The sequence below is a fragment of the Aedes aegypti genome, chromosome 2 (assembly GCF_002204515.2).
Source record: "Aedes aegypti strain LVP_AGWG chromosome 2, AaegL5.0 Primary Assembly, whole genome shotgun sequence".
Lineage (NCBI taxonomy): Eukaryota > Metazoa > Arthropoda > Insecta > Diptera > Culicidae > Aedes > Aedes aegypti.
In genome coordinates, this window is record NC_035108.1 from 400,607,355 (window position 1) to 400,631,712 (window position 24,358).

The 24,358-nt window shown below is 38.4% G+C and overlaps 2 protein-coding genes across 4 annotated transcripts in view; one reads left to right on the forward strand and one right to left on the reverse strand.

Annotated features, from left to right (window-relative positions):
• LOC5577896 (serine-rich adhesin for platelets) overlaps window positions 1–24,358 on the forward strand; it is a 404,297-nt gene that overhangs the window by 244,322 nt on the left and 135,617 nt on the right. The window lies entirely within an intron of this gene.
• Window positions 8,082–9,310, reverse strand: LOC23687779. The gene is made up of 2 exons (XM_021847142.1): window positions 8,381–9,310; window positions 8,082–8,314 (listed from the first exon to the last, which is right to left on the reverse strand). The coding sequence occupies exons 1-2, from the start codon at window positions 9,140–9,142 to the stop codon at window positions 8,120–8,122; spliced, it is 957 nt and encodes a 318-aa protein (XP_021702834.1). The 5' UTR covers window positions 9,143–9,310; the 3' UTR covers window positions 8,082–8,119.

Below are 24,358 nucleotides of genomic sequence, written 5' to 3' on the forward strand. Positions count from 1 at the left end.
TAACCCAAATACTAAACTCTAGCGAGAAAAAATCCGATGTACATTCGATTTTTATAATCGTCTGGTTCAGACATAGCGTGCGGCATACTATTAGCTATGTATAAAAATATATCGGGATTGAAAATCCCAAATGACCAATCTAAAGCATTTTTTCCTAATAATCGCAGGGTGGTTCAACAAAATAAAGTTATTCAACTCTAGTTTTTTTAATATTAGTTTCTCGTCAAAGTTGTCTATGAACGATTTTTAAAACTTAGGGGCCGTCCATAAATGACGTAGCATTTTTTCACTGATTTTTTACACCCCCCTCCCCTCTCGTAGCATTTCGTCACAAATGCAGATACACCCCCCCCCCCCTTGGAAAATACGTAGCATTTCAAGCAACCCCCCCCCCCCCCCTACATTTTTTTTATTTGTTTTCCTTAGCAATTGGGTTAAAACAAAAAATTGGAATTCAAAAGTTCAATACAGATTTCGATATTAATTACTGACTGAAACGTAAGGATAATCTAACGAATAAATTTTTGATTTGCAGTACCGCTCGGAAGTAATTTGGAAAACAGTTTTAATTGAACTTTCCTGTTTAAGTTGATGGCTTAATTGTATGACTTTTGCTGTTGTTACCATGAAAAATTAGTTTACAGCTGAATATATACAAAAAGGAAAAATCTTTGATTGGATTGATGAAGCTAACAGTAACGAGTTAGGGTACAATAGATTTTATAATATGTGGAAAAGAAATTTAGTTATATTAGAGAACTGTTTTTTTTTTAATTATTCGTTGTTAGGAAATAGATTTCAATGAAAATGATCAAGATAAGATATATTTGATTTGAAATGGACATTTGTCATTATCATCCAAATTCAAATCCATTTAGCAATCAGGTGTCAGATGTAGAAAAGATTACACTTGTAATATTTGAAATGTTCAGAAAATCTTAGCGATTATTGTACAAGTTATTCAACTTTATTGATATTTCGGCTTAACTTCATTATCGTTTGCCATACTGAAATAATCTTACACAAACTATAACGAAACAAATAAATACTAAAAATAATCTTTCTTCATATTACCGAGTCATTAAGAAGATTGAATAATAGAACAATTTCGATAACATTCGAATCTGTTGTCCAGGCTTTTCCATCAAATTTTATTCAGGCTATTCCATCAAGAACATTGATATATCAAAACAAATCGATGAGTTGATTGGGTGGAGATCTTCTGCAACATTGAGAGCATAATTCACGGAATGAATATCTTGTTTTAATATAATATTTGCCAAAACGAACATATGTCTTTTAAAGAAATATGCTCTAACAGAAAATATTAATAAAACAAACAATGTTTTTCAAGTTGTTAAAGCCTTGATTTTTAATTAGTTGATCCATCTTTAATCATTATAAATAAATAAATTTATTATTACATGAATATAATGTTCACAAAATTATTTAAAGCATCAAAAAAATTTTTGATTGCACTACAGAAAATATAAAATTTCTTACATTTTTCCCAATCTTGTCATAATGAATGTTTTGAAGCTGAATCATCACTTTAGAACCCAACTTCATAAGTCAAACAATGAAAAAACAAGTTTGATAAAAAAATAATTGTATGTCATTTTTTCAGCGCCTCCTTTTTTACCGACGTGATTCAAAATTCTCCCCCCTAAAAAGCTACGTCATTTATGGACGACCCCTTAACAAAACGCAAATTTTCATGCAAAGAGATTGTTGATATCTATTTTAATTCAAAAGTTATTGAAGTTTTTATGATAAAAAATATTTGTTTTTCAAGACATTTTATGAGACTTACAAAAATAACACATCTGTAATTTTTTGATATAATATTCAATTTTATTTTGTCTTTTGAATGCCGTCAAAAGATATTTTTTTATGTTTGCCCTAATGAATATCTCTGATTCAAATCAAAGTAGGCATGTTTTTGTGAGAAAAACGACAATAACTCCCAAACGAAAGGAGATAGCGAGTTTCTTCACTCACCAAATTACGCATTTTTCAAAGCTCTAAAAGTGTTTCATAGACTACTTTGATGAAATATTTGAATTGAAAACGTTAGAGCCAGAAAACCAATTTTGTTCCGACTACCCTATGTCACCGTAGGAAAAAAGCTCTAAATCGGACATTTTAAGAGATGCAAAAAAACTTTTTTTGGCAAAGTTACACCATTTACACCATTTCTATGAAAACTTGGACCACCCTAATTTTCAATAACACCAAACAAAGGGCCTTACTAATACAAACAACTTTGTAGAAGACCGTTTTCGTCTAATGTTTCATTCTAAAGCTCAAAATGCATCTTTCCGAGTAAAACTGATTCCTGGACCACTGTGGAGTGGGTGCAACCAGGCTTCTTCCTTGCTCTTGATTCAACCTCTTTGGGATGGTACACAAATTATGTCACGCTAAATTTCAACTTTTTCAACCACCTCTCCTCCCCCGTTTGGTTACACTTTTTGTATGAGCCCTCTGAAAATTTTGTAAGGCTTGTCACGCTTGGCTTGGGAAAAAACTTCCATATTTGCAACCATCTACCGGCTTTTCGCCTGAAAAAAATTACAGAAAACTCCCCATCTTACCAACGGCCAACTGTTTGCTGCCTCGCGGGAGAGATTGACAGTTCCATTTCTATCGATTCGCGCACAGCCGAAGGCCAACACATCGGCTACACGCAGCATGAGTGCGACTTACACAGAATTTTCACTCGGCCAAAGAGTCCTGCATTGTTTGCCTCATTCTGTGTAGTTTTTACACATGCGCTGCGTTGAGCAGGCTTAGCGTGAACCGAATGAGTGAAATGAGCACAGAGGAGGCACGCTTGGAATGCGGAATTCGCTTCCATGTTTGTTTTGCTTCTAAAAGCATTAAAAAAACATTCCGATTTTAAAGTTTTTCAGAGATTTTTTAATTCGAATAGCCGAAGCGGAAGCAAATGAGGGAAAACTTTCTCATTTGCGACCATCTTCCGGCTTTTTGCTGGAAAAAATCCCTGAAAACTCCCCATCTTACCAACGGCCAACTGTTTGCTGCCGCGCGGGGGATGACTGACAGTTCTATTCCCATCGATCCGCGCACAGCCAATGGCCAACACATCGGTTACACATAGCATGAGTGCGACTTACACAGAATTTTCACTCAGCCAAAGAGTCCTGTATTGTTTGCTTCATTCTGTGTAGTTTTAACACATGCACGCTAAGCCTGCTCAACGCAACGCAACGGTCAGTTTATTACAAAATACTTATTTAACTTATTTTCTGGTCTGGTACGTAAAACGAATGTATTTCAGAATTCGAAGTCTATTGAACTACCCTGCATACATAGTGTGCTACCGTTTTATAGTTCTCCGAGGTAGCTAAAACCCGAATAGTGGCCGAATATTTATAAAATGGCCCTTATTTACTTGCAACTACTATTATTTCAGCTGATAATAGCTTCTCGATAGCAGTGGAACTGCCCTTGACTGAATTTACACAAAAATAACCTAGATCGACAAATATTGGCGTCAACACCACCGTTTGCACAAAACTGTGTACAGCTCCCTTTGCACAGAATCTGTGCTGCATGAAGAGAGGCCGATTTTGTGTACTCCTCATTTCTGAGCGGATGAAGTTTAGCGTGTGCGCTGCGTTGTGCAGGCTTAGCGTGTATCCAACGTTTCTTTCCACTCTCTCAGCCAAGGATTATACACAGTGTTGTCACATTTTTTCGAATTCCCTTTGTGTTTTTGGCTGAAAAAATCTTTTTTATCTTAAGTCCTTTTTTTTGGTGATTAAATTTTGGAAAAATCTGTGTCGTGCTAAAATCTAAAATTTTATTTTTTAATTTTAAAAGAACCTTTGCAAACTTATTATGCCTGTTCTTGGGATGTCAATTATTATTAATTTGAACTACTATTCTACTAAAACTAAGTTAAAGATGCATAATTGTTTCAAAAAATAGAAATTATTTAAGTTTTCGAGGAAAACTAAACAGAGTAATAATAGCATATGGTTTATATGTTTGCTAAACTCGTCCTTTACTCGTGGAAATACTAAAATCCTATAAATCTTTTTTATTTTAAAAATCTGGGATCTGCGATCACAGATATCTGTAGGCAAAAATAGGAAAAAATCTGCGTAATTACAGATAAATCTGATTATACAATGCACATCGAATGCCGACTCATAATTATTGTGAGCGTATGGGTTTGCTTCATCTATACGCAAAGTTGAGCAAAATAAAGCCTGTCTTCAAGGAATTTACATTCATTTTATGATTTTTTTTTGGTGGAGTTCCAAAAGGCATTCTTCCAGTGTGGAGTATTAATTTGTGAGTTTTTGAAATATATTTTGATATGCAATTAAGAAAATAATATTAATCAGGATGTTTTCATAAAATTATTGTGGAGTTCCATGTTGAATATCCAAACAAATTTGTGTACATGTGCCTTAAATATTGTACATTTGCCTTAAATGTTGAGAGGAATTTCGAAAATATAGCACAAAATTCCTTCGTTTGTCACATTTTTTTTTTCAGGGGAATCTAACCAAATAACCACATAAAATTCTAACAAAATAGCTAAAAAAAATTCTAAATTGAACCAATAACGCCTCTAGATAATTATCTACCTGATATTTTCAACTAATTAATAGGATAGAAAATCTATGAATAATTTAGTTTTAAAATATTTTTCATTTGTGAAGATATTTATAAGGAACTTCTTTGAGGATTTTGAAAGAGGATCAGCGATTTTGTTTTCAATTCTATTTGTTTTATGGAGGAATCCCCAAAGAAATTCTTTGAGAAGTCCTGAAATAAAGAAAAACTTAGATTAGGCTTTCGGGAATCGCCTGACAATGATTATATCAATAGATAGATATTGTTAAAAGTTTGCTAAAGAAATTCCTTGATGAATTATGAAAATCATCCCGACACATATTCTTGAAAAGGCCCAATTACATAGTGTGTAGCAACTTAACTACTGATTAGCTTCTGACATACTTTGTGGAAAAATGCCTGTACGAATATCAAAAAGAATTCATTGAAAACCTGTTAAGGACATCTGGCAAAAATCACCCAAGAAACACCTTGAGTAATTCCTACGTTAATTCGCGATTAAAATCGTTAAAGACATTCCTGAACTTCCAAGAGAAGATCAAAGGAGATATTAATTAATGGTTTCATTTCCACTGGACTTTTAACTTATTTGCATTTATGTTTCAGTATTAAACCATTATAAATACTTTTCCGTTCCGTGTTCATGATCAAGTCCATGATTAGGGAAATGTCAAAACACCTTATTTATTGAAACAGATATTAAATCACTAAAACCAGAATACGTTGGCCTGGAACGAAAAATCAAGCAACTCCTATGAATGGCCCAAATTCGAATTTGAATCGATCATACATACAAAAGAAATATGCTTTCTCAATTCGAAAAACGTCACAGAACTTACTGGTTCTAAAGGGTTGTTCACGCTCAACATCAAAAACGAGAAATGCAGAACGGGTTTCTGACTATTTTCGGGACTAGGTTGTTGCCCTTTGGGCACCCTTAGGGAAGAGTGGATGGTATAAAATGCAATTTCATCATCGAAGCGGTCACAGTTTTGAGGTGCTAGACGCTGGAATAAGTTTTATTATCTGATCGTTATGGCTGCCTCTTTCGGAGGGGTGTTTTTGATCGTTGGGATTTTCATTGGTGCGTGCCAAGCAGATTTTGGTCTCAATATCGAGGTTCCTGCACTGAGAGATGGCATCAAGCAGGCAATCGGTTCGGGAGTGGAACCATTATCGAAGACAAAGGCGAGCATAACTATCAATACCAATCTGGATGAATCTGGAGTGCTAGACGCCGTAGCGACCGTGATTGATAGCGTCATAAACAGTGGGCAAAAAGTGTTTGGTGCGACGCAAACTGCAGTTAAGGACAACAGTACTACCAGTAAAGAACTGTTTTCCAAATATTCCGAGTCGATTGCTAAAGCAATGAAGGATTTGGAAGGTACCGTTGAGGAAGTGAAAGTGATCAAACATCGTGATACCTATGAATCAATTGTTTCTTATCTTACCACAATCAAAAATCAAGAGAATGAGTTGGACAAAGTGCTTATTACGATTTCAAAGAAAGTGGAGGAAGCCCAAGCATTACAGACACCCATCACCAATGAAAATATTGGAATTTATGTTACACCAGCAATGGTGAATGGAGTAACAAAACGCCTTACTTCTATAAAATCAAGCGTGGATGACCTGTCGAGGCTGCTGACAATAGTCATTAGGAAAAAGATAGAAGCCGTGAAACACATCACTTCTGTTAATACAACAGCAAATGAGGCACAAAAAATCGTAGTAACAGCACTAAATCTATTTAAAACCCATGCCGAAACATCTGACAAATCTGTAGTGTTCAACTTGAATTCGTGGATATCCAGTATAGTAACATCATTCTCCCCCATCATAAATTCTCCTGAAACATACAACAAAGGTAACATTTCAGCATTATCATACTACCTCGACAATTTGAACAAATCAAGCGCACATTTTATTACAACTGCTTCAAAAATCCTTGGCGGCCTGCAAACCAATACTTTGGAGCTGTTGAATTTACAAACGAAGCTCGCCACGGATATCCTATACAACACCACGAAAGCCGTAGTCTTCGCCAACCTCACTTCGATCCAAAGCCATCTCGCAGACAGCTGTTCCGTCGAATACGTCGATAAACTAAAGCAACCGTCGGTCCAGGTCGGTCGACTGGCTAGTTGTCTTTCGTCCGAAACGTCCACGCTCCTAAACTACCACACAATTTTGGCACCCTTGTTGCAGCAGCTGCAAAACAATGCCATTGCCATCGGTGCACAGCAAATAGCAACCTGCCTTAGACGCGATGGACCTTGCAGTTCGGTGTATTTTTCGGCCTACGACGGGTTGTCTCTGCAGGTTGTTGAGCAGCTGAACAACTTGAAGAACGTCCTCGGTCAGGAGATCCAATTCACACAGGATAGAGTCGACTTGTGCATCAGGGCCACCACTGCAGATATTGCGGACAATTTGAAGACCCTTTTGACGAAGTATGACGAATGTCTGCACAGGAATAAGTGAAGTGAAGGGAGGGATTGTATTGTAATGAAAGATGATCAATTTTAATAAAACAACAGATCTATCTTTCCGTTTGTATTTCATTTGATGATACACCCTTAGGAAATGTAAATGTTTTGTACTAACGAGAATAATAATATCCAAAAACATCCCTCGTTCAGTTTCCGTTAGGACCAATCAAGATGTACCCCTCCGAAAATAAGGTTTTGTCCAAACATTGCATTGAGGATCCCAGCCGAGCACGTGGATTTTTTTCATAATTTCACCCATAATTTGTCCATCTTTACCACGCGTAATGAGTTAATTAATTTAATAACCATGCGGATTGGATTACCGAACAGCTCAATATAAGCGTCAATTTATAAGGACATCTAGATTGTTTTACGAAATCTTGAGCTACTCCACGTCCTTGCGAAAGCTGGCCGTAGAGCATGTTCGATGTATGTTTAAACCTTTTACCTACTGTTCAGTAAGCTGACGGAGTAGTTATTGATTATCCACGAACACCTGAGTTGCAGTAAATACCCTAAATAGTCCATTGCTTTAGGATTATGTCATTCAGGGTAATAGTAAATTTAGTAGACTTCGGAGAAATGATACGTGGTGTACTGGCGATCGGACATATTGACAAGAATTGTTATTAAAATACTTTTGTGACAATTTACAAGCAACATTGATGTCGTCAGAATCTGAAAACCATGGTGAAAAACCACGCGTCACCCACTGGGACAGATCGATTTTTTCGACGACCAAAACCTTAGAGGTTTGGTGTCTTCGACAAAGTTTTTTGGAATAGTTTGTACTACATTTTGACCCAGGGCATTATAAGAAGATCACCAGCGTTTATGCATTGAGGATCCCTGTTAACTAGCCTCAAGCAGACATCTGGTTGGTTCCCTGTGTAAGTACAACAGATCTGGCAACACTGGAGAATAGCAACCACGGGCGGCCAATCAAGCAAGAAAGGATTTCTCAAAAATTGACAAACAAAATGCCCATAACATCAATAAGATTTCACATTTCAATTACCGGTCGTCATGCAGTTGACAAACTTATCTTGAATAATGATGGCCAGGTCCTGAATATCATTGGAAACAGCATCAATACAACTGGTGGCTCGATACAGAGCCAAATCTTGTTCAGCAAGTACTGCTCTCCTCATCAAGTCGTATTTCGTCGACATTCGAGAAGAGAAATCCGAGAAAGCATTGAATGCCTGAAAGAATTTGAAATATTTGAATGAATCAACTTGACCGATTCTCAGCTTAAAATCGGAACTCACCCCAACGCTACAGGTACCATTCGCCACACTGCACATGTTGATTCGCAACACTTGTGGACCAACCCATCGAAAAATGTCGGCAAACATAGCTGGAATCACGAGTTGCGCAAAGCTGGACAAACTCGCCCCTTCCGATTGCAGGCAAAAATTCAGCCTCGAAGGAGATAATCCCGACTGTTGAAACATCGCCGCATATTTGCGTTCACAGATCCTTGCGTAAATGCTATCACTGGTAGAGGCCGTATCGCTGACATTCCTAATTCCGTTGTAGATGGATTGCGATATGTTGGTGGTTTGATTTCCTAGAGCATACGCGAGGTTCAATGTGAACGAGGCCGTATTGTTTTGAATTTCGTCCAAAGCACCAGAGGCTACTGTGCTAGTGTTGGCCAAAAAGTTTATCAGGTTGGTCATGTTTCCGTTGTTGAAGTTGGATGCCTTGGAGAGGACTGCTGCGTACGTCTGATTTATGGATTTCAAACTGTTATCGGATGCACGGATTACGCTACTGTAGACACCATAGTTCGTTCGGTTCAAATTGGTTACAACCTGAATTAAGTTCTTGAGCGAAGTGTCGACAGTTTCGTTGAGATTTAGTCGTTGCATAATGGTTGCTTGCTTTTCTTTTGCTATAGTAGACATCAATGTTCCAAGCATTGACAGAATACTGCTGATATTTCGCAATGGTGAAGTATAGTCCGTTATCAACGATGAGGTTATGACCATTGATACATTTCTTGCAGTGTAGGGTGGATCGGCCATATTGACTTCGTTCAATGTAGATACTAGCACATTCTGAGCTGTGGCAAGTAATTTCACTTCGGTGGATAGTTGTGTCAAATTTCCTCTTAATTCGTTATATGTAGATGGGTTAATCACTGTTTGTAGATCTGTTGCAGTTGTCTGAGATTTTTCCAGTGCCACAGCTGAAGACTCGCAAACACCGTTGAAGGATCGCCACTTTTATCTGAGGCTGCACTAATAATTCCCGCCATCAATAAATCCAGTGGAGTCACCACCTCATTTCCAATGGATCGAAGTATTCCTAAAACTCCACTGGAATCCATTGTCTCGTTAAGGGATATGGTCAAATTAGCGGAAACCACTGGCTGAACTCCCATTCCAATGGCTCTGTTTACGGAATAAGGCACACCCTGAATCGCGAAGTTCAAACCAAGATCACCATTTACGAAACTTCCGATCGCCACCAAGATGACAACTAACATAAGCACCCGCTCCATCGCTCACTCAAGAGATTAAATCCCGCGGTAGCTCAACAAAAACTATTTGTCATATATGGATGCCAATTTCTTTTATACACGAAGTCTACAAACAAAAGCAAAACGAGTGGTGATTATGGATTGGACTGAACTTTCTTTTAGAAATGCATTATTCAAGTCCGATTTATCAACGATCGAGCATAATGGAGCACCCACTTTTAAGGCAAAATATGAAAAGAGAAAATGATAAGCTTGGATTTTTGTCTTCGCGGCCAAGGCTAGATAATTAATCTTCGGGAAGAGAATAAGCTCGTAGCATGTGTAACACTGATTTTTTGTGGACTTGGGCCTCTGTTATTATAAATTACTCATTGTTTTATTGTTTTATCTTTATTTTGCAGGTATTTTCCATCTTTTCAGTTTGATCCTCATATGTAAGTATTGAAAAACTTGATAAACGAATCTAAACACCACCCAGCAAACCAGAGATATAAGAGATATAAGGATGTTCATTTCAAATTGTATAAATGTACTAGTTTCGTTGGAATTGGATATGATGCAAAACTTAATTGATTAAAATCGTTAATGAAGTCATCAATTTCTTCTGACTTGAATTTGCATCTTATAGAATTCCAATTTAGTCTGACCAAATATGTAACTTTAAACTGTCATTCCATTACGATTTCTTTTTCACTTGATATGACTCTATTATAATCATCAATGTAAGATTACATATGAGTTCATCTGATGTAGTTATAAAATCATACAGGGCACATCGCCGAACGCAACATAAACGTAAAAAGTGGAATTCATGAACAAATTGACTTACCGGTTAAAGAACATCACTGTTCAACAGAAACAATGTCATCACATTGCATAAGTATTTTCGTAGGATGTCTTTAATAAATTGCTGCACTTCGTTTCTACGTTAAGGCTAAGTAGCCCGTCATTCGTTTTGGCAACAATGATGACTTTTCAGCTTGCATTTCAAACTGATAAAGCTCAGTCTTGATAGTTTATATTGACTTGAAAAAGTATCACTGCACGCGCTAACATGCATAGAGTACGCTGATACTGTTTCAGCTGTGTCAGTGCAAAACCAACTGATTTTCTTTGATTCGAAAACGCGAGATGAATTAAGAACAATCATCAATGACGCGTACAAATTTCAATGACGGCCTACTTCGCCTTAATTCGATAAAACTTAAAACCTTCCGTGTTGCACTGGCTCATTTTGCAAAATGACAATTAAGTTCGACGAGCAACTAAGACTGTGCGGCATAGTGGTAGCGTATCTGACTAGTGATCTAAAGGTTAGAGGTTCGAAACTTGTCTCTTGATATTTTTTTCTTCTTATTATATTTGTTTGTAAAAATTAAGTCATAAAACTGCAATACACAATCATACATTAAATTACAGTGAACGCCAAATCAAATTGTTTGAAGTTGTATTGACCATGATAAACCATCTAAAATGTACGTATATGGCTTCCAGATTCCATTTTATACAATCTGTTTTTACCGAATAAGAGTTCATTTTCTTCACTTGCAGTCTCAGTTATGTGAACATATTTGTTGGCTGGGCATTGATTATAATGATGATGTTGAGAGTTACTTTAATATGTAAGAAAATTATCAAGACGAATTGCGCTATTCTTTCGCTTTTGCTTCGATGTGTGGTGAGCAAGTTGGATGACAGAGTAAATATTTTCCAATATATACGAAAAAGTTGAAATGTGATTGAGTTAAACTAATAAAATCCTTCTAAATCATCCAATATCACCGAAACCCCTTAAGGTTTCTTTCCAATGTTTTTTGAAGGATCATACAGGTATTTCTCAAGAAACTTCCCCAAGAATTCCCACAGAATCTTTACAAGGAGCTGCTCCAGATCTTGGAAGTGGTTGAGGAGAGATTCATCCAAGGGGCGGGACAGCCTTCTGATCTTGAGCTACCTAAGACAAGACGTGACAGGTCACAGTACAAAAATGAAACCAATTGCCTGTCAAAAAAGACCACTTCTCATTGATCGTTTTGGCAAAGGCCTACTTTCACATCGTTGAGTTGGATTTCAACAGGGCACTTTGTTGCTAGCTCGGCCGTGTTGCTAGATCATAAATTTAAGTTTCATAAAAAGTTTGAAAATTTTCATGAAGTCGTTTTGTTTCGAATCCATTTATATTCCATGTTAACTTTTCCGCATGTGCTCCTACAATACTAAAATCAATTAAATATACTCAATTGAGAGTAATACAATGGAAATTTTGTCAATTTTCTCTACATGTATTGCCGGTTTCTAATATAAACCTGAATTTTTAAAAATAAAGCATCCTCAATTGCACTATATGAATGAAGCGTGCAAGAAACAACCAAATTATGGGCATTGATATTTGAATTTGTTCACAAGATTTTCTTAAAATGAATCCTGGTAGCACTGGCTTTTGTATCGTCAAGGATATCGGCCGAAAAACAACTGGGCAGTCTTAGTTGAGCTGTCACGTCCTGTCCTAGGAGCTACACAGCGAGTAGCTTTTGAATAACTCTGAGTAACTCGGTTGGCTCGGCTTCATGGTAACATAGCAACCAAGTGTCGGTTCGTTTATTTCGCAGTGAAAATTTTTCGCGTAATGTCGTACGGAGTCGGAAATGCTAGTCAGAGGCCTTTTTCTAAGTGGAATATTTGAATGTAATCACTTTTGTTCAGATTAGTTTGAATACAGCTGGACTTTTATCTAAATCATACTGGGGCATGCTTTAGAAGCTTTATTAAATTATTTAGTTGCACTGAATCTCCCCTAAAATGAAACAAACTTTGCTATGATTCCGTTGCTTTTTTTGTGAAGATGCTAAGATTGTTCTCAAAAATATCATAGAAAAGTACATGTTGTAAGCAAGGTAAGTAAGGAGTGTTACACCACATGACTGTCATTTACTGCTTAAATGTAGTAACGGTAATATTTTTTTACGAACGCCAAGTTGTTCAAACCTTTAATACAATTAGTCAGCCTTCAGACAGACCGTACTAAATATTATTAAAAAAAAAAGCGCATAATTGCACTTTATTCAAAACGATAATCGATTAGAACTGCTCTTATCAAATCCCAATGTATTGAACTCCTGTACCAGACATTTCAGATGCAATTTGAATCATATCTACAGTAAGAGCATTACAATGTCTATGGTAGGAGACATGCATTGACTGCTTCGTTGCTGATTTGTGAGCAATGGACCGATGCACGAGTTCATTAATTTGACGTTTGAGCGGTGCCGAATACACTGGTTTCCATGGTCACATAAATAACACGGCACCGCTAAAACGTCAGATAATGAACTCGTGCATAGGTCCATTGTGAGTAACTCAAAGTTGCTCGATGTCGCATAGCCTGCTCAGAGCAATGCTGTCCTCCCCCTAGGATTCTTAGCTTAGCTTAGCTTAGCTTAGCTTAGACTGACTACACATATCAATGGTTGCTATTCCGTGATTGACCGAAGTCAGTGAAAATGCACAAAGAATCAACTAGAAGTTCGGCTGGGATTGGCCATAATCTTCTTCAGTGTGCATAATTCAGTGCCTCTATTTATACAGGGTCAATAACGGCGCCGGCCACGTCCTTGCAGTCAGGTGGGATTGGGGGAAGGAATGTTAGTGTGTAACCTTTGCTTTTTGGAGACCGTGTTTGCCTCTGCATCTCCACAAAGGTTACTGGGAGGGATGTTTGTTAATGGGGAGGATCGTTGGGTCATAGGATTCACTTTGATAAGCGATTAGACCATAATAAACAATGATTTGTGAGATATAAACATGCTTATACGTAAATATAATATTTTCATTTGATATGAACAATTTCTATGTAGAGGAAAATTATGCCGACACTTGAGGTGACGAACCATTCAAAGTTTGTTGAACAAATACCTAAATGTAACATTCCTACAGCTGTCAGGACGAACGCATGTGTTATTATATTTTACTCATTTGAAAAGAAACAAAAAACTCGATTGGTTGGGACATCATAGAACACTCTTATTCTTATGCCGACACTTACAGTGGCGAACCATCCAAAGTTTGTTGAATAAAGTGAACCTTTCGCAAGTCTACACTTGTAGTGTCGAACCATTCAAAGTTTTTTTAATTACAAAAATAAAGGTATATAAGAGGTGTTCTGGAAAAAAAAAAGTTGAACATAAATAAATCATGAATCAGAGTTTGTGTCGACACTCACAGTGACGAACCATCCATAGTTTGTTGAAAAATCATATTTACATCCCACCATTGTAACGAATGAATGTGCAGTCATACATATTTTATAGATTAGAAATAGTAGCATGAAACGAGCTCACCAATTGATCCGTTATCCTTGACTGAGCAGCCACAATCCACTTTCGGCTTCACTCGTTTGCTCGGCTATAAAAAAGCACTCAGGAAAAAAAAAATAAGCGCGCGATCCAAAAAGAATAAAAAAAAACTGTTCGGGCTTTCTTGACGCACTGCCCAGGAGCAAGCGTCAAGGTCGAAGGATCAAACAGAACTAACCGATCGCGGCACTTTTTCAGTTACTCCAACCGAACTTACCGATCACGCCACTTTTTCACTTACGAGACCGACGCGCGACATGTTTGATCCTGCCCTCGTCGCTTGCCCCGGGAAAAGCAAGTGTCAAGGTCGAAAGATCAAACAGAACTAACCGATCGCGGCACTTTTTCACTTTCTTCAACCGAACTCATCGATCACGCCACTTTTTCACTTACGAGACCGACGCGCGACATGTTTGATCCTGCCCTCGTCGCTTGCCTCGGGAAAAGCAAGTGTCAAGGTCGAAAGATCAAACAGAACTAACCGATCGCGGCACTTTTTCACTTTCTTCAACCGAACTCACCGATCACGCCACTTTTTCACTTACGAGACCGACGCGCGACATGTTTGATCCTGCCCTCGTCGCTTGCCCCGGGAAAAGCAAGTGTCAAGGTCGAAAGATCAAACAGAACTAACCGATCGCGGCACTTTTTCACTTTCTTCAACCGAACTCATCGATCACGCCACTTTTTCACTTACGAGACCGACGCGCGACATGTTTGATCCTGCCCTCGTCGCTCGCCCCGGGAAAAGCAAGTGTCAAGGTCGAAAGATCAAACAGAACTCCAATGCTGTCCTCCCCCTAGGATTCATCCACAAAGTACACCAGGTGTTCTTCCTGGTATTTCTTCTTCAATTTAAACATTCCTTTCCACCTACCTCACGAGTTTCCAATAAAGGAAACAGAAAATTGCTTAAGAAAACTTCAAGAGTTGAATAAATCGATCTTTTAGGAATTCCTTCAAAATTCCTCCAGGAAGTTCTTAACCAAGCGCTTTGAAATTTCTAGATATTAATTGTTAACATTTTCAAGGCTTTATCCCATAGATTTTTCTAAGAGTTCTTACTGGATTCAGCTTGAAACTCCTTCAAATGATCAAACCGGATTTAAAATAAATTTCATCAGTAATTATTTTACAATTATTTTATAGATCACAACAGTTAAATACCTTTCTCAGGACATCGTTTATAAGTGTTCATGGAAGTTCTTCTAGAAATTTCTCTATTATACCCAGGTATTGCTCCAAAGATTTTTATAGCATTTCATCAATATTTTCAGATGTTTCGTCGAAAAATTGCTTGTTCACAGAGAAACCCCTCTCCCTCTTTCTACTTCAATTATTAGGTAACTATAGGTGAGACCGGCACACATTTTCAAATGGCCTTTCAAAATGTTGGAAGATAAGCTAGTTTTGAAGCTCTTGAGCATGAGCATGAGCATGACAGATCGCCCACAGTAGCTACTCCTTTATTGCAAGAACAGCTGTACTTACACAGGAAACCAACAGATGCTCCAATTAGGATCAGTAGAATCCTCAATGTGTAGCTTTCATTATAATAACAAACAATAACGGCGCCGGCTGCGTCGGAATGCAGGTCAATTTGGGCATTAAATAAGGCAACTTAGCTTAGCTAAGCCGGTAGTTGACTGCTTGAATACTAAAGCTATGTAATTGCATCTATCCTTACAGCCCTGCAGGTTTTATTTTTTGCAAAAACTATAAAAATATGATGTGAAATAGCTAAAAAATACGTCAGAGGAACTTGTGTACACATTTCCTATAGAAAATTTATTGATAAATTTAAGGAATCACTCTTAGAAATCTAAAAGGAATAACACTGCGAAACGCGTTTTTGTCTCAAGCACCAAAATACCGCTATACACTCAATCAAGGGTTGCTGAATCCATTACTGTTTTCAAAAATATCATAGCACGTCTAGTTTTTAAGAAATTGGCTGTTGAAAATGCCAAAATTGACTATTTTATGCAACTTGTATGCAAGTTCGTCAACTTGCATGAAAGTTTGTCAGCTTGTAAGACAACTTGTTTGCTTAATTTGTCACAGAATTCAAACTTTATGTGTGTAACAATACTTATCAACAAAGTTTACAATACTTTCAATGCGGAAAAGTTATTTTTTGGTGGTTCAAAAAAGTATTGTATTTTTCCATATAAGAGAAATGAAGAATTTTGTATGGAGACAGCAAGTATGTTGAAAAAATTGGTTTAATCTATATTTAATCGGAAAATTTCAACCAAACTACATCTAAAATGAAAGTTTGAGTCCTATTATGCATGCTTGGTGGATAAGATTATAATAAAGTTTGATAAATTATACCTTAAAATTTATGTAAACTTCCATGAAACCAGTGTTTTATGCAACTTTGGCGACCTGTAGCTAAAATTTGTGACATGCTGGAACATTTCTGAGAATGACATCAGATTCAGCAACCCCAAATCTACTAGAGACACATAATTTGATCAACGCACAACCAGTAGGTTCCAAATACATTTGTGAAGAAAGTTTTCAATCTCGAGAAATGACGCTTTACGAAATGACTCGCCCAACTATTTTTTACTTGAGATTTTTGCGCTTTTTCGTACATCTCAAGTAACCAAATAGCACTTGAATTCGCTCTGCGTGCTAGCATTATGCAGCTGACACGCTTAATTGGTCGAATAATAGCACTATAAGACCAAAAAGATGCGGTCACTAGCAAATTAAGTGATGTGTCAAATTCCAAACCCGAAAATCAAGCAAAAGCCTCAATATCGGATCATTTTGTAAATGAGTGTTGCAACCATAAAAAATGCGTTAACATTTAAACACTGATTCGATTCACACACTAGTGATTCAATGATTTAGTCTTTTCTCAACAGAATATTTCACCAAATTTGCATAGCTTGCACTTGATATAGTGTCTATGTACGATAAATAGCTAAAACTGCAAGCAAAGAATAGTTGTATGGCGAGTCATTTTGTAAAGAGTCATTGAGAATTTTCTTCATAAAAGCATTTGGAACCTATTGAGAGTGTGTAAAAAAATAAAGATTGTGTCAAGAAGAAGAAAAAAAAGAAGTTTGGAGTCACATAGCCCTCTGCGCTGAAACTGCGCCCAAAACTATCCGTCATCAACGATGTACGGTACCGACGCCCGCCTCGGTACAATCTCGAGCGGCTAAATTACCGAATGTTGCCAATGCGTACGCGCAGCATCTTGAGGCAGCGTTGCCGGGTGAGGGCCCCTCTTGAAGACTGCTGGAGGACAGTCAAAGCAGACAGAAAGCATTGTCGGATATGTGAATCGGAGTTCAAGAAACGATTAGTTCGGCGAGGAGTGCCAGGAGGTTTTAGAGGAGAAAAATACAGCGCGGGCTGCAATGCTGCAGCATGGTACGCGGTAAAACGTGGAACGATACAGACTGAAGCGGATCAGCAAACCCGCCTATTCTGGGACAAAAAGCGCCGCCTGGAAGAAGTGGAATACCAAAAGATGGAGTTGCTGTACCGTTCTCAAGAAACGCGGAAGTTCTATCAGAAGCTCAACTTTGCGGGATAAAGGCTTCCTGCCGCAAGCTGAAATGTGCCGGGATAAGGATGGGAGCATCTTGACGGACGAACGCGAGGTGATCGAAATGTGGAAGCAGCACTATGATGAACACCTGAATGGCGCAGAGAACACAGACACAGAAGATCAGGACAGCGAAAACGATGGCTACGTCAGCACAGCGGACATTGGAAACCAATTAGCTCCCACAATGGGGGAAGTTAAGGATGCCATTCAAAAGCTCAAGAACAACAAGGCCGCTGGCAAGGACAGTATGGGAGCTGAACTCATCAAGATGGGCCCGGACAGGCCATGGCTTGTCTGCATGGGCTGATAGTCAGAATCTGGGAAACAGAACAGCTACCGTAGGAGTGGAAGCAAGGCGTTATATGCCCTATCTACAAAAAGGGCGACCAACTGGAGTGTGAAAATTCTCGTGCAATCACTATCCTAAACGCCGCCTACAAAGTGCTATCCCAGATTCTCTTCCGTCGTCTGTCACCTATAGCAAACGAGTTCGTGGGAAGTTATCAAGCAGGTTTCATCGACGGCCGCTCGACAACGGACCAGATCTTTTCCCTGTGGCAAATGCTCTAGAAATGCCGTGAGTACCAGGTCCCTACGCACCATCTGTTCAACGATTTCAAGGCGGCATACGACAGTTTCGACTGCGTAGAGCTATGGAAGTTCATGGACGAGAACAGCTTTCCCCAAAGATTGATTAGAGCAAGCTTTCACAAGATTGATTAGAGCAACGATGGACGGCGTACAAAACTACGTGAAGATCTAGGGCGAACACTGCAATTCGTTCGAGTCTCGGCGGGCACTACGGCAGGGCGATGGACTTTCATGCCTGTTGTTCAATATTGCGTTTGAAGGTGTTATGCGGAGAGCCGGACTTAACAGTCGAGGCACGATTTTCACGAGATCCGGGCAATTTGTTTGCTTCGACATAGATATTATTGGAAAAAAATTTGAAACGGTGCAGATTTGTTCACCCGCCTTAAACGCGAAGCAACAAGAGTCGGGCTAATGGTGAATGCGTTGAAAACAAAGTACATGTTGGTAGGCGGAACTGAGCGCGACAGGGCTCGCCTAGGAAGCAGTGTCACGATAGACGGGTATACCTAGGTGGTGGACGAGTTCGTCTACCTCGGATCCTTGCTGACGGCTGACAACAATGTTAGTCGGGAAATACGAAGGCGAATCATCACTGGAAGTCGTGCCTACTATGGACTCCAGTAGAAACTGTACAAATGCACGATGTACAAAACGCCCATAAGACCGGTAGTCCTCTACGGGCATGAGACGTGGACTATACTCGAGGAGGACTTGTAAGTTATTGAGGTTTCCGAACGCCGAGTGGTAAGGACGATCTTCGGCGGCTCCTGCACGCGTGTGGCGGCGAAGGATGAACCACGAACTCGCTCAACTCTACGGTGAACCCAGTATCGTTAAGGTAGCTAAAGCTGGAAGGATACGCTGGGCAGGGCATGTTGCAAGAATGCCGGACAACAACCCTGTAAAGATGGTGTTCGCTACGAATCCGGTCGGAACAAGCGAGCTAGGTGGATTGACCAGTTGCAACAGGACCTGGAGAGCATGGGTCACAGTCGAGGATGGAGAGAAGCGGCCAGTGAATTGGCGAAATATTGTTGGCGAGGTTTTATCAAGATAATTGATGTAAAGCCAAATAAATAAATATATATTTAGAAGCAGGCATCTTTCTGCATATTTGTTCACTTCGATAAAATGCAAAACCTTGTAGAAGATTATCGTAAATTGTTTGTTTTCAAAATATCTTAGTATCAATATTTGAACATTTTTGTCAGAATGGGCGAATTTTAAGAACTTAGACACTTTGAAGTTATTTGCAACATGTAGGTCTCCAAACTTGACCATTTTTTATACACAACTGTGCATTTGGGCCCCTCATATAATTGGCTCGACCATCTCGTTCAAAACTCAAATTCAATACGTTGGTTTGTGGAATCCAAAAACGTGCTGAAATTTGTATAAAAGGGCCCCCTTTATGAGATCTTACCCAGGCCACCCGAAGCCTAAATCCGGCACTGGATAGGACCAACTGAGCAATAGGGCGATATTCAAAACTGAAAAGGCAATAGATGGCTCCTTCTCAGTAGTAGTAAAAACGAAATTCTGAAGCAACGAAAGCAATACGGAAGTTGAACTAAACACAAAAAGTTCTATTACGCTTGATTTCTAATCACTACTTTTTCAATCCAGTTTCTTAATTGCAAATAATTTGCATTTTAAGATATTTCGTCATACGTTTTGATATTTCTAGAACTTCTTCCATGTGCTTGTGTTGAAAATTTTAGATATTTGAGAACCGAGCGTAATGCGATCAGTGAGTGGAAAACAAACATCAGTGTCGCCACTCAGCGGCCAGTGAGAGAAACTGAATGTTCGCAGTTGTTGTCTGTTCTTTTTGCCGCTGGCACTAACTGTTAGCACTTTAGAATGATGTAAACAGTCATTACACTATTGTAGTTCATTGAGAAGATTCATGTTGTGCGAGTGCGAGAAGATATACGTGTTCGTTCGAGAATGGATTATCAATTGGTGAGCAGGTGTCATGCTTATAATAACGCATTTTTTATCGTTGCAATGTAACATTAGTGACAAACTATGGACAGTTCTTTATATCAAATGTCGGCATTAACCCTTAATTTTTGTATTTTATTATTTTATTATACAGCCATTCCATGAAAAACCGATCTAGTGGGTCACCGTATTCCGTGAAAATTTGATAGTTTGCTCGTTATCCGAAATAAGGATACACGTGTTTTTGGATTTTTTGATTAGGGTGACCATTTCCGAAACAAGGTGTCCAGGAAAATCGCGATTTTTCAAAATTTTTGTTTAAAAAAAATATAACTTTTGACCGATTTTTAATTTTCTTTGGACGAAATGAAAGCTAAAGATTTTGACTTATCAAGAAAATATAAAATTTTCTCAAAAAAAAAATTATTTTACATGAAAAAAAATCAAAAATTTTCGTTTTTTCGTGTTTTGAAGGTCTGGTACCAAATAAAGATAATATCATTTTTTTTTAAGTTCAGGAAATTTTACGTTTACTGTCAAATTGTCAGTGACGTATGTTTTTTCGGTTTTTGAGGTATATTTATTTGATAATAAAAAATCAGTCATTTTTCATCGGCACACACTGTAGGTCTCAGCACATTAGATTTTTTATTTAAAAAAAATCATAACTTTTGAACAGCTCAACCGATTTCCAATCTTTTTTTATGAAATAAAAGCTTAAGATTTCAACTTTTCAGAAAAAAACTCTAAAAAAATCTTTAGCTTCCATTTTGTCCAAGAAAATTGAAAATCGGTCAAGCGGTTTAAAAGTTAGGATTGAAAAAAAAAATAAAAATTTTGCAAAATCTTTCGGAAATGGTCACCCCAATCAAAAAAATCCAAAAACACGTGTATCCTTATTTCAGATAAGGAACAAAATAGCAAATTTTCACGGCATTCTGTGACCCATTAGATCTGTTTTTCATGGAATGACTGTAAACATAGCTTTCTTTTATCTTTTATTACAAAAAAATAACCTTTGAATAGTTCAATATTTTGAATGTCGACGTATTTTTTCAAACTTCTACTAATATATTTTCATCGGACAAAAATGCAAAACTAGTTTTCATGTTGTTGTTGTTTGATGAGGAGGACTTTAACCAGAGGGTCATTCATCCCTTTAATAATTTGAAGTAGTAATCGTATGTTTCCTCCCTATCCATGGATTGCATCACCGACCAAAGGTGACTTTTCTAGAACTTTTTCCTTCCTCACTAATAAACACCGTTCCCGTGGTGATTGTGGAGATGCAGAGGTTCTTGGTCTCTAGAAGCACCAATCATTACACACTAACATTCCTCCCCTATCCCAACTGACTGTAAGGACTTGGCCGGCGCCGTTATTCATCAGATACATGAGAGCTGCTGAAATGTGCACTTCATGAGTAAGTGGAAAGTTCCGTCCCTTTTTCATTTGGATCGAAACGCAATTTTAGCCAGTTCATCAGCAACCATTGACATGTACAATCAGTCTATGCTATGCTTTGCTATTACCTTATTGTAGTTCATTGAGAAGGTTAGCAACAATGTGATGGAAGTGATCGAAACATAGTTTAGAGAAAATCGACTTTGAAATGTTTTCAGCAACTTTTCATTCTATACAAACTGTATAAGAACCAAAACCATGCCATTCATGAGACCTGTCACCTACAAGCCCTTTTTGTTTGGGCTTCTCCTTTGAAACTTATAAATTACAATAGATTTTGAATGATTTCCATTTCTCTTGCGATCAAAATATCAAAAAATGGTTTATAACGGACATAGTTATGGGATTTCAGGATTATTTAAGATGAGCAATAAGACGTTTGAGCTTTGAGGATGATTGAATGTTGTATATTTCAAGCCTAATCAATTCAGAAAGACCCAATGCAAAGCCAAACTTACGATCCCGAAGTCAAGCAGGTTTCGTAGTTCTTCTGAACTACGGCGATCACATCCTGAATGTCGCTGGAAACAGCCCGCACGCAGTCCGTCATCCGACCTTGGATCGTGTACATTCCGAAAGAGACAACCTCCGTGGCCAGCGTTAATCCATTGGCCAACCGAACCGTGTAATCATCAAAATCGGTGAAATACTGTAAAAGCAACGAAAATTACTCTCAAGGAAAAGATTATTCGAAATTGGTTACAACTTACCGAAACGGTGCAGTTCCCATTGGGAATCGAACAGAAGTTCAGTCTCATGGCAGACGAACTAACCGAAGTCCGAACTGCACTGAATCGAACGGTTGCGGCTTGCGTTATCGGTAGAAATCCTCCTAGTTCCAGTTGAATGCACGGCAAGAAGCGAGTCAACGATGCATAAGGACCGGTTAAATCCTGGGCGTAATTTTGCAAACACGTATCCGCAAACGGGCTGCTACTGATGGAGGTTAGATTCGTGAGCTTCTGGATCGCCTCGTATAGTGTGGCTCCTACTTTTTCCGTTTCCTTGTCAATCGTTGAGCTCACATTTCCAATCAAAGAATTTGTTGCGTCGATAACCTTGGCAAATGCCGTTCCATTCAGGGCGGTTACGTTGGCGAGGAAAGCGTTGAGTTTGGTCAGGTTTCCATTATTGTAATTGGACGGCGATGCCTCAATGTAGGTATATGACTGTGTAATGCCCGCTAGGGCGATATTCGCCATTTGGATCGATGATTTCAGAGTGCTCGTTGCAGTTCTATTGACTGCCACAACGTACTGAGCCAAGGTGGCATTATCATTGGCCAAAGTAATGTTGATGTTGTTCGAGTAATAAATGGCATTTTGTCTGTCCCTTCCAATGGATAACACATCGACTGTGACACTGACCAAAGTGTTGCTCAAATTTCTCAACGGCGTTGTGATGGAAGACACCAATGCTGGAGTAATTATCGTGGATATATTTGCCGTTGTGTACGGGGGGTAAGCAGTCGAAATCGTTTGAAATGTTGTCATTAATTGATCCAACGCAAGACCCAAATCAGTCACTTGATTTGAAAGCATCTTCAAACTATCGGTAAGGTTTGAGTATAATGTGGATAAAATTGTTGTTTGCAACTGAAGGGCAGCTTTTTGTGCACTTGCGATGGCCATCGACGTACATGCAGTCAAATTTTCCAACGACTGAAACACCCCAGTCACGTTCGAAGCCGAATTACTCGACGATCTTAGAATAGCAGTCAGCAAATCTCCCAAGGGATATGTCACATTGCTCACGATGATTTCAAGCACTGGGAGCACTCCACTGGGATCCACACTTGCATTCACATGAATTGCATTTTTCACGAACATCACTGGCTGGACTCCCAGCCCAATGGCCAATCGAATTCCAACAGACAAATTTGGTACCCCAACCGGTACCCCAAAATCACAGTACACAGCACTGCTGGCCAGAACCAGCCCCACCAAAAGCGTCCACTTGTTCATTCTCGATCAAGATGCACAGAACCGTCACGATAGAATCCAAGTGAAAGTGTAAGTGGACCCCGAGGGCTTCGGTCGCTTTTTATAAGTTCTCCTCGTTTCGAAATTTCTCTTTCGGTTAGAATTTCTTCTCGTTTCACACAATCAGAACCATAACAAAACAGGAAAGTCTATGACCTCAAAGAGTGATGACCCTGGAGAGGGCAAGATGCAGTTCTAATTGACTATTAACGCAGCATTAGAGCTGTGACTCAACATTTTTCATGGATCGATGGATTTATGCGTTGAGGTGAGTAATTTTTGGTTTAGGTAGAGAAAGATTCTGACCTCAACAATAAATCAACCTGAACAAAGGTTTTGCCATAATTTCACATTGTACAACGCTTTTCAAATCATTTTATTTTTCTTCAATCACATTTGAACCATGTTGTCGTCAATGTTGACAATAGATGTTTTATACGGTGTTGTTTACAAAATTTCAATCAATGTTCCATTCAACGTGTTAATAATCAATGTTGTTTCCAAAGAACAATACTTTCTAGTAGTTTGGAATAGAATTTATAGTTTCATAATTAGCAGGATAACAATTATTTCGTTTAAATTCTAACGAGAAATGAACGAAGCACTGACATTCTATGCAGTGTATTATGATTCAACATAAGCGCAATTCTTTATACAGTAGAAGCAAATAATCTCAAAATTTTAGGTGTTTTTGAATGCGATATGCATACATATTGGATGCAGTTTTTGAATGCGATAGTGTAACAATGCAATTTTAAAGTCTGAACGGAGGATTGTGAAGGTTGGTTGTTTGGTTTAACGAGGCTTTAACCGCAAAAGCGGTCATTCGCCTCTCAATTGTAAAG